The sequence below is a fragment of the Myotis myotis genome, unplaced genomic scaffold (genome assembly GCF_014108235.1).
Source record: "Myotis myotis isolate mMyoMyo1 unplaced genomic scaffold, mMyoMyo1.p scaffold_m19_p_8, whole genome shotgun sequence".
NCBI lineage: Eukaryota > Metazoa > Chordata > Mammalia > Chiroptera > Vespertilionidae > Myotis > Myotis myotis.
The window spans coordinates 22689845-22700595 of NW_023416390.1; the positions used below are offsets into that span (position 1 = coordinate 22689845).

The window sequence follows — 10751 nt, forward strand, 5'->3', positions numbered from 1 at the left end:
GGGCGTGGGTGATGTGGGTAGGCCCTACCTGGTAGGGGGTTGAGTCAGAGAGGGGTAGAGTGGACACAAGCGGGCAGAAGCCAGGTGAATTTGGTGGTGTGGGGGTGACAGTGTCCCTAGCCATTGGGAACTGAAAGCACACCAAACCGTTCTGGGAAATCACCCTGTTGCTTATAAACTTGAGGCCGTGTCCTCATCAGTAGGTGGGGAGGAAAAGGCCTATACTAGTCTAGGGGGAAACTGAGGCTCAGAGCTAGAGCCCAGGTGCCCATGGACAGCTCTGGCCATGATTGCTCTCTGGCCCTAGGGCAGGGGTGGGCAAATTTTTTGACTCGAGGGCCACAATGGGTTCTTAAACTGGACCGGAGAGCCGAACAAAAGCATGGATGGAGTGTTTGTGTGAACTAATATAAATTCAAAGTAAACATCATTACATAAAAGGGTACGGTCTTTTTTTTTTTAGTTTTATTCATTTCAAACGGGCCGGATCCGACCCGCGGGCCGTAGTTTGCCCACGGCTGCCCTAGGGCATACTCACACTCTTAGGTCTGCCTAGAGACCCTCCCCTCCTCCTCTAGGTCTGGCTGGTGGACTCCTGGTCTTTGCCTGACCCTCCAGCCCCCCAAACCTCTGCCACTTCCAGAGAATCTTTGGAAAAATGGTGACTTGGAGCCTTTCTTGGGAACAGGCCTTGTTCCTTCAGGAAATGACCCAAAGTCTCACCTTGGAGACTTCAAAAATGAGACCCTCAGACTAAACGGAAGCCTCTCCCAGGCTCTCTCCCCTGACTACCGCCAGTATGAGGCCGGCACCCAAAGGCTGAGGGGGCCTGCCTGGGGATTCCGGCGTGCTCGCTGCCCTGCTGAAGCTGTTGGCAGGCCGGCCACTCTTCTGCCCTCCTAGGTGGATCAGCCTCTCTCACACCCCTTATGAGCCCCCCACAGGCCTCTTGCTAGGAAGCTGGGCTCCCCGCCCCCTCGCCAGTGGCCGCCCTTTCCTGGCAGGACAGCCGGATCCTGCAGCTGTCAGGGGAGGGGCGGCGGGGGCTGATGTCAGGAGGGATACAAATAGTGCCGGCTGCTGGGGGCCCGGTATCCCTGTCGAATCCACTCTCCAGCCGGCCGCCTGCCCGCCGCCTTCTCTTCGCCTCCCAGCCTCGCCCGCGCCGCCACCATGAGCCAGGCCTACTCCTCCAGCCAGCGCGTGTCCTCCTACCGCCGCACCTTCGGCGGGGCCCCGGCCTTCTCGCTCGGCTCCCCGCTGAGCTCGCCCGTGTTCCCGCGCGCTGGCTTCGGCAGCAAGGGCTCCTCGAGCTCGATGACATCCCGCGTGTACCAGATGTCGCGCACGTCGGGCGGGGCGGGGGGCCTGGGCGGGCTGCGGGCCAGCCGGCTGGGGACGGCCCGCGCGCCCTCCTCCTACGGCGCGGGCGAGCTGCTGGACTTCTCGCTGGCCGACGCCGTGAACCAGGAGTTCCTGACCACGCGCACCAACGAGAAGGTGGAGCTGCAGGAGCTCAACGACCGCTTTGCCAACTACATCGAGAAGGTGCGCTTCCTGGAGCAGCAGAACGCGGCGCTCGCCGCCGAGGTGAACCGGCTCAAGGGCCGCGAGCCCACGCGGGTCGCCGAGATCTACGAGGAGGAGCTGCGCGAGCTGCGGCGCCAGGTGGAGGTGCTCACCAACCAGCGCTCCCGCGTCGACCTGGAGCGCGACAACCTGCTGGACGACCTGCAGCGGCTCAAGGCCAAGTGAGAACCCTGTGCTCCCACCACCCCCTTCCCACGGGCGGGGCGCGCCTTGCAGGGAGAAGGTCATCTGCCTGTGTCCCCTGAGCGAGAGGCACTCCAGGTCTCTCTCCTGCGCTCCACGCTGCAAAAGAGTTTTCTTGGAGACATCATGGGGCGGAAATGGGGAACCTGGGAAGACCCTGTAGACAGCCCCCTTAAAAAGCATCTTAAGATGATGCGGTGATGTGGCTGGGTGATGTGGCTGGCGGTCAGGCGGGCAGATGGGAGGTGGAGGGAGGAGGGGCCCAGGTTCAGTCAGAGGGAAAGGGGGTTTGATAAGAGAGGAGGAAATCTGGGGCCAGCTGGGAAGGGGAGGGGCCGGGGAATCCAATGGTAGCTCTCAGCTCCTCTGTGATGAGACCCTGGGGAGGGGGGTAGAGTGGGGATCTGTGCCCTGGGCCTAGCTGAGGCTGTGCCATTTCACAGGGGAACAGATAGTCCAGAGGAAAAAGGAGAGTGGGTGGGGGCCCTCAAGACAGCTGGGAGGACCGGATGGTGGGCTCCACTGGGCTCCCAGTAGGAAAGGGCAACAAGGATAAGCGAGTGTTCATGGGTCCTGTTTCTGACAGCCCAAGTGAGCAGAGTCGCCACCCTGCCACCCAGGTCACAAACATTAATCGAGCCCTACATGGGCCAAGCTGGGGCTAGGAACCAGGGACATAGAGGTGGATAAAATAGACAGGCTTCCTAATCTCCGCGAGGTCACAGTCTGATGGGGACATAGACTTCCAGGGTGTGGCTCTAGGGCAGATTGGGCCACTTCCTGTCCCCTCCCCCATTGGGCAGGGCCTCTCCTGTTTCTACCCAGCACCCAGGCCTCCTTTCTCTGTTCTCAGCCCACTCTCTGGGCAGCCCTGGGCAGTTTCATTCCCTACGAACTACTGATCTTTCTGTCTGTCTGTCTGTCCCCACCAGGCTGCAAGAGGAGATTCAATTGAGAGAAGAAGCAGAGAACAACTTGGCTGCCTTCCGATCGGTGAGCCCTCATTGATCACTGGGGATCTTTACCCCTCTGTTTCTCCCCGCCTCCCCCCCCCCCCCCGGGGGGGGGGGCCCTGGTTTCCCTCAGCCCTGCCTGGGTGATCAGTGACCCTGTCCCTCTTGCTTGACCTCTCCCAGGATGTGGATGCCGCCACTCTAGCTCGAATTGACCTGGAGCGCAGGATCGAATCTCTCAATGAGGAAATCGCATTCCTTAAGAAAGTGCACGAAGAGGTATGCTCTGGGCCCTCCTCCTCAGGGTCCTTAGATTCTGGTGAAAGCAGGTGGAAAGGAGGGATCGTGGTGCTGGGCCCTGGGAATGGGGGTGTGAGGGTGCCTGGTAGGGGACTGAAGCCCAGATGCTCCCTGCAGGAGATCCGAGAGCTACAGGCCCAGCTTCAAGAACAGCAGGTCCATGTGGAGATGGACATGACCAAGCCGGACCTCACTGCTGCCCTCAGGGACATCCGGGCCCAGTATGAGACCATTGCTGCTAAGAACATCTCTGAAGCTGAGGAGTGGTACAAGTCGAAGGTAGGCAGCCTGACCCCTATGTCCCCCTCAATTCCAGTTTGGAAGTGTTTTCTGTGGCCCCATCCATGGGGAGGAGGGTGAGCCAGGGTCTCTATGCTCCCTTGCCCACCCCCACCTGCATCCTGCATCCTCCTCATGTCAGGGCCCCTCTCTGCCCTTAGGTGTCCGACCTGACCCAGGCAGCCAACAAGAACAATGATGCACTGCGCCAGGCCAAGCAGGAGATGATGGAATACCGGCACCAGATCCAGTCCTATACCTGCGAGATCGATGCTCTCAAAGGCACTGTGAGTCCCTGCCCACCTTGCCTGGCCCAGCCCTTCCTACCTATAGCTCCCACCCTCACTCTGTGACTTTAGGCCCATCACATGCCCTCTCTGGGCCTCTGTCCCCTCAAATCTACCACAGAGGTAAGAACAGGTGGATTGCCAGTTGGGCTCTCAGGAAATCATGAGGCTCCTGTGTGGGGGTGCAGAGGCTAAACAGCGATACTGCCCTTTGTCAGTTCTATTGTCTGAGTTTCCACATAATACTTAATTTGAGTTCAGGGTTCCCTGGCTGAGAAGAGTTTGACAACTCCTGGGCTTGACCATCTGGAGTGTCTCCAAGCCCCGAAGCTGTCTTTCCCCTATCCTGGACCCCCCTCTTAAAACAACCTGACCTTGACTTGGGCATCCCTCCCCTGCAGAATGATTCCCTGATGAGGCAGATGCGGGAGATGGAGGATCGCTTTACTAGCGAGGCCAGCGGCTACCAGGACAGCATCGCTCGCTTAGAGGAAGAGATCCGTCACCTCAAGGATGAGATGGCCCGCCACCTCCGAGAATACCAAGACCTGCTCAATGTCAAAATGGCCCTGGACGTCGAGATCGCCACCTACCGGAAGCTGCTGGAGGGCGAGGAGAGCCGGTGAGGGGCAAGGCAGGGCTGGCAGTGGGGTTCTGGGGGATGCTAGGGCACCCATTCCTGCCATGGTGGGGGCTCAGGATCACCTCAACAAGACCTGGAAACAATATTACACAAGAGGCCACCACTCCACTAATAGCAGAGAATTAACCAAGGCCACCTGAGTAAAAGTGATTTAATTAATAGCTTTTATAAAAAGAGAAATATAACTATTCCCTCTGCTACCTTCAGAATTAAGAACCAGCAGCATAAAACCATGTTTAGCAAGCGGTAATAAAATATTACTGCCAGTCAAGGGAGAGATGAGAGCAAAGTGGGGAATGATGAGGTAGGAAAGGGAGGGGCAGATAAAGACAGAGACAGGGAGAGACAAGCTAGAAGAGAGGGTGCAGACTTGTACATTGAGGGCGCACATGTGCACACACGTGCTCATAGGAAAAGACCAGAATGACAAGCTCGGACATGTAAATTCATTCACCTCTAGACACAGAAAACAGCACACAATTGGAAGGGGACACGAGATCACCTGCTGGGGTAGAGGAAATGTTCTATATCTTTATTTAGACTTGCAGTTAGACACTGATCAAAACTCACTGGATTGCACACTAAAGACCCGTGCATTTCACTGTATGTAAACTTAACTTCAATTTAAAACAGGTCATTAACTAAAAAAAATGATGTCCATTGATACTCATAAAAATGATAATATTGGAAGTTCTTAAAAATCAGCAGACATGTTTAGGTGGAGACTTAAACATTTCAGGTTTTGTAGAGTAACACCTATATATAATGACTTTAAAAAATATGTAATTGTTATTGATTTCAGAGAGGAAGGGAGAGGGAGAGAGAGATAGAAACATCAATGATGAGAGAGAATCATTGATTGGCTGCCTCTTGCATGCCACCCACTGGGAATTGAGCCCACAACCCGGGCATGTGCCCTTTCCTGGAGTCGAACCTGGGACCCATCAGTCTGCAGGCTGACGCCCTATCCACTATGCCAACCAGCTAGGGCTATAATGACCTTTTAAGGTAGCTAAATGGCATTTCCTGGAACTTGGCCTCACATGTGGATGGGCCAGAAGTTCCCACCCTGGCTGGAGGGCACACACAATGGGTGTCCCCCTGAGCTGCTATCCATACTTTCTGCCATGTCAGGAGCAAGAAGGGAGTCCTGGTGAACTGGACAGTGCAGCAGGATTGGGGGTGTTGGTGTCATACCAGCAGTCAGAGATGGAATGGGTGATCCTTCCTGAAGGGACAGTTCCTGGGACAGCTAAAGTTGGCCTTTGACCCTATGCCCTAAGCAGTATGGCAGTGGGAGTGCTGGGTTCCCTGGGACTGGGACAGCTGAGGATGGTGTTTAGAGAGGACCAGGGCAAACTTGATAGGTGGTCACGGGGAGAGAGAGAGAGGGTCCTAACCCTTTGGGATTTGATCTCTCTCCTTTCAGGATCAACCTCCCTATCCAGACCTTCTCTGCCCTCAACTTTCGAGGTGAGTGTATGTTAGCAAGTGGAGGCCTGGGTGGTACGGGGCAGGAATCCAGCATGGGCAGTGCTCAAGACAAGCCAGGAGGGGAGGATGGAACTGTGGGGTTAGTACTGGGGCTTGGAGAAGAGAGAGGGAGCTGCTGCCAGAGTAGGGGAGTGGTGGGGAGGGGGGTTAGGTAGAGGATCTTCTGACAAAGAGATCGTTTTATTTTATTATCTCACTAGAGGCCCAGTGCACTAGTGGGGGGTGTGGCCTGCGGGGATCAGCCCGCGGTGGGAGCGGTGGGAACGCTGCTGCTCCTCCTGGTCAGTGGAGCGGCCGTGGACCTGCCCTCTGAGTGGCTGATCCCTGGCCCGGCATCTTCCGTGGAGCCACAGCACTTGCCTCTCCAGGGGACCTGCTTAGGGCAGGCCCAGGGACAATAGCACTGAGAGCCGGGGGAGTAGGCCTCAGTTCCACAGCGGCCACGAACCTGCTTTCCAGCCTCCTGGGTCAGCTCTGCCAGCCCCGCGGCCTGTGGGCATCTGGAGGAGGTGGCAGGGAGCGAGGAGGAAGAGGAGGAGGCAACTACCACAGCCCGGGTTCCTGCCCGTGGGCCCGGGGTTCGCAGTGGGAGCAGCCGCTCATCCTGGTCAGCCCACCCTAGTCAGCCGAGTGGCGCTCCCACTGTGGTAGCGCACTGACCACCAGGGGGCAGCTCCTGCATTGAGCGTCTGCCCCTTGGTGGTCAGTGTGCATCATAGCAACTGGTCGACCAGTTGTTCTAGTTGTTCTGCCATTCGGTGGCTGGGCTTTTATTATATAGGATGATATTGTATTGACCATGTCCCCTGAACCTTCTGAAAATATTGAGCATCAGCAAACATCTTCTTTTTCCTGATACACCCAAACTCTGAAGGAACCAGGGGTGTCCTTAGGGGCCAGGCAGCAGAAGCAACTAGGATCATACTTCCTGGCTATAAGGCACCAACCACCCATTGCCTGGCAAATTGCCAAGGGCCACCTCTCCTACCCCCACCCTCTCCGCTGCTTGCTGAACACCTCCAGTTTGCTGGAACAAGATGTTGGATTCAGGTTTATAACAATGAAGCCAAACCTTAGCAAAGCCAAACAATGAGAAGTAGCTGCTAGGGCATTGTGCCATTCTGCCATTAGTAATATGCAGATCGCATGGCTTTCCAACCCTGGAGAACAGAAAAACACACTATAATGATACATTAGGAAAGGAAGTCGGAGTCGTTGGCAGCTTTGCCTTTCCTAGATCACACCTTTTATATCTTCGATGTTCATTTCCAACAGGGAAAAATACATGCTGGCTCCACGGAGTTACAACGTTCATCACAGGCTGATTGCTCGCTAAGGAGATTCACGAACACCAAACTCTTAGTACCGCGGACCTAAACTTGACCCTTACTGTAAAACTCAGCACCTCTCTTTTTAGTTAGTCATTTATACAGATACCAAGTGTGAGCCTCACATTTAAAACTGCTTCACGCTTTTTGAAATTAATAGTCCTGTGGCCATGATAGGACAAGTATCATTGTTACCATTTCACAATGAGGAAACTGAGGCACAGAGAACAAGTCACTGGCCACCAACACAATGAATCAGTGACTGACTCCTGTCCATCTCTCTTTCATTAAGACATCAAGTTACTCATCCAGAGCCTTAAAGGGGGCTGGGTACCATGAGATCCTCTAAGAGAGTATCTTGGGACCGGGTTTTGGGTTCTAACTGTACAAATTCATGTAGGACTCTCCTGCAGCCCAAGGGTGGAGAGGGAGCAAGATGTATGGGGAATGGAAGTGCTAGGTGGACTGGGCCTCAGGGGTCCTGCCCTCCTGAACCAGTTCACATCTGGAGCACTTTTGTTGGTTCCTAATCTCATCTCAACCATGGGACTAATTCTGGGATCCATGGAGCCACTCACTGGGCTCAAGGACAAGTGATAAAAGTCCTGCTGAAAAAGTACCAGGTCCATATAGAAGGGGTGGGAGTCTTCTCTCTGCCCCGTGGGACCAGGGGTGGACTCCCAGCCCCTGGAGCAGCCTGGTCTGAGCTCGGTCAGGCTGAGCATGTGGATGAATCTGTTACAGAAACAAGCCCTGAACAAAGGGGTTCCGAAGTCCATACCAAGAAGACAGTGATGATCAAAACCATTGAGACTCGAGACGGGGAGGTGAGTCTGCCTGGTCCCCTTACTGGTGGGGGCCTTGGGGTGTGTCTGGGAAGCTGTCAGCCAGGTGCTTTCTGCCAGCTGTGCTTGTTTGAGTCCCTCTCTGCGGGGAGAGGGGTTCCAGCAGTTCTGGAATGGGGGCTGGGCGGCTGGCCTGGGCTCCATTCTCCTGTCAGCACTGGATTGGACTGTGTTTCTCTTCCTCCCCAGGTCGTCAGCGAGGCCACACAGCAGCAGCACGAGGTGCTCTAAAGCCAGAGACCCCTCTGCCACCAGAGACTGTCCTTGCCCCTGTCCTCACTGCCTCCCGAAGCCTGCCTCCTTCCATCGAAGGGCACCACACCCAGCCACCATCTCCCCTCACAGCCTCTGACCCTTGCGCACCAACCCCCCTCATGGTCCCCACAAGGGACATGGCCCATCCCTGCCCGGCACAGGGAGCCCCCAGCAATGTGAGTCCTGGATGTTGGACGTGAGCGAGCCTGGCTCTTGGCCGCCCATGGGTGTGCTGGGCAGGGCCTGAATGGAGCCAAGGCAGAGCAGTGACCCTGCCCCTCCCACCTCTGTGACCTCAGGCTCTAGCCTCTGGCTTTGGAGAGGGCCCCTCACCCCAGCAGGGTGTTGGGACCCATGGGGTGGACCTCTCCACTCCCCAGCCCAGGTCAGAGAAAGAAAGGGCCTCCTCAGTAAGCCGGGCAGGCAACTGGGGGATTGGTCCCTGTGGAGACTGGGGGGCACTAAATTAGCTCCTTAGTCCCTTATGTTCCCAGGGTAGGCTTAGCAAGCAGGGGCTGCAAGAGGGAACCCCCGAAGGTGCCAGATGTGGGAGCAGGAGATTCAGAAGGAGTGAGGGTGGGCGAGATGCTGAGAGGAAAGGAGAGGACAGAGGCAGAGCGGTCTCAGGCAAGGTGGCAGGGCGCCCACCTCCCTGTGCCTGCCCCTCCCCCACTGCAGGGGCTGGACAGAAACAATAAAAAGAGAAGCACAAGCCTAATACGTCCCCTGTTGTTTTGACTGCCAGGTCTCCTCTAGGAGCCCCCGGGCCCTGGTGGACTGTGCTGCCTTCCTGCCCAGCCAGACTGTCCCCCAGGGCCTGTCACCTCTTCTGCTCCCAGAGCCTCCTTGCCTTGTTGTTTGTGTGTAATATATGGGGGTGGGAGCTGGGCGGAGCATTTGTTGGGGAACCACACATCCCTCCTATTAGGGCCCAATTCTGGGACTGCCTCCCTTGGGCCTCCTACCCCCTTCAGATCATCAGGGCCCAGGGACACCACTGCTGCTCTTTTTGAAGGTCACCACGGTTCCCCACAGACTGGCTCTGAAGTAGGGCTCCTCCCCAGTTCCTTTCCCAAAGAAATTCACACCTTTCCATGACACCTGCCTAAGCACCTTTATGCACAAGAGCCAATTCAGGAAAAACAACCATGTTAAGGAAAATGAAAAGCTTTATCTTGTTCTTGGAGAAGACCCAATACTCTGAAGCTGTCCATTCATTCTCCATTAACTTATCATTTTAATGCAGTGCTACCTCAATTAAAACACTAAAGGGAAATTTGGGGAGAATTTGGGAAGATGGGAGAGGAACATAGGTCATATGAAAAGAACATTAGGAAATTGTGGAATAAAACATTTACACTGATGGGTAGCGCAGGGGCAATTGGGTAGCCACACGGGACAGGATGAAGGCTGTCACTCTTCATTCCTTCCAAAAAATAAATTCCAGGTGGATCAATGATTTAGGAAGCTTGATGGATCCATGTGGGTCTCAGCCTTCCTGACACTCCTCACAGATGGAGAGATTAGTTAGCCTTTAGAGATGGGAAGAGGGTAGAGATCACAAACAATGAATTCAGATGGTCTGTAGGGGAAATAAACCTAATGGAGTTTTAGTCTTAAACTGCCTAATCTGATGTTCCTATAAGTGTTTTTTTCCAGAAACTTCCAAAAGCCTTTCTGGTGTCTTTTTCCCTTCTTTGGATGCACTCCTCCCTCACAACTTGCTCCTTCCCCTCTTGGCTGTGTAGTCCCTCCCTCTATGAAGGTCCCTTTCCCCCTTTTTAAAAAAGTACTTTTATTGATTTCATAGAGGCAGGGAGAGGGAGAAAAAGACAGAAACATCAGTGATTAGAGAGAATCATTGATCGGCTGTCTCCTGCACACCCCCTCCTGGGGATTGAGCCTGAACCCCAGGCATGTGCCCTTGACTGGAATCGAACCCGGGAACCTCCAGTCCGCAGGCAGATGCTCTATCTACTAAGCCAAACCACCTAAGGCTTTTTTTCTTTTTTTCAATCTTCACCTGAGGACATGCTAGAAAGAAGAAGGAAGGGAGAGGGAGAGAGATTAACATCAACGTGAGAGAGAAACATTGGTAGGCTGCCTTTCATACTCTCCCCAACCAGGGATGGAACTCACAACCTGGGTATGTCCCCTGATTGGAATTGAACCAGCAACCTTCCAGTACACAGGGCTTCTTGGTGTTTCTTCACCTTTGCGCTAGGAACATCTGGAGCTGCAACCTGGTCGCCACCCTCGGCCACTGTCCACTATCAACTCATGGTCACTGTTTCCCCCAGTGCTCCAATGGGGTGAACCCTGCAGGCCCCAGAATTACCCCTATCAACCTGTAGCAGAGCTCCAAGTGAAATTAGAAATGGCATTTCTAGGGTCTTCACGCTGGAATAGAAGAGGAGGGATCGGTGAGGGATCTTATCCTTGAGTCTGCTGGGGACCCTGAAATCTAAGCTAGTCTCTGTGAGAGAAACACCTGGGCGAGACTGGCCCCGGTGGATAAGAGGTGATGTATGGATCTGTGAGTACTTTCTGGAGCCTCTAGGTTCCTTCTTTCCCTTGAATGAGTTATGTGCATT

The 10751-nt window shown here is 54.7% G+C and overlaps 1 protein-coding gene across 1 annotated transcript; it reads left to right on the plus strand.

Annotated features, from left to right (window-relative positions):
• The first annotated feature begins 1076 nt into the window (after positions 1 to 1076).
• On the plus strand, positions 1077 to 8875 carry DES (desmin). Its single transcript, XM_036320252.1, has 9 exons — positions 1077 to 1751; positions 2706 to 2766; positions 2910 to 3005; positions 3144 to 3305; positions 3467 to 3592; positions 3994 to 4214; positions 5665 to 5708; positions 7802 to 7884; positions 8092 to 8875. Exons 1-9 carry the CDS (start codon positions 1174 to 1176, stop codon positions 8131 to 8133), a joined length of 1413 nt encoding a protein of 470 aa, XP_036176145.1. The 5' UTR covers positions 1077 to 1173; the 3' UTR covers positions 8134 to 8875.
• The last annotated feature ends 1876 nt before the right edge of the window (positions 8876 to 10751 follow it).

Coding starts and splice junctions, on each gene's coding strand:
- DES (XM_036320252.1), top strand. CDS start 1,174: ATGAGCCAGGCCTACTCCTCCAGCCAGCGCGTGTCCTCCTACCGCCGC. Junction 3,306..3,466: donor AGGAGTGGTACAAGTCGAAG/GTAGGCAGCCTG, acceptor CTCTGCCCTTAG/GTGTCCGACCTGACCCAGGC. Junction 4,215..5,664: donor CTGGAGGGCGAGGAGAGCCG/GTGAGGGGCAAG, acceptor CTCTCCTTTCAG/GATCAACCTCCCTATCCAGA.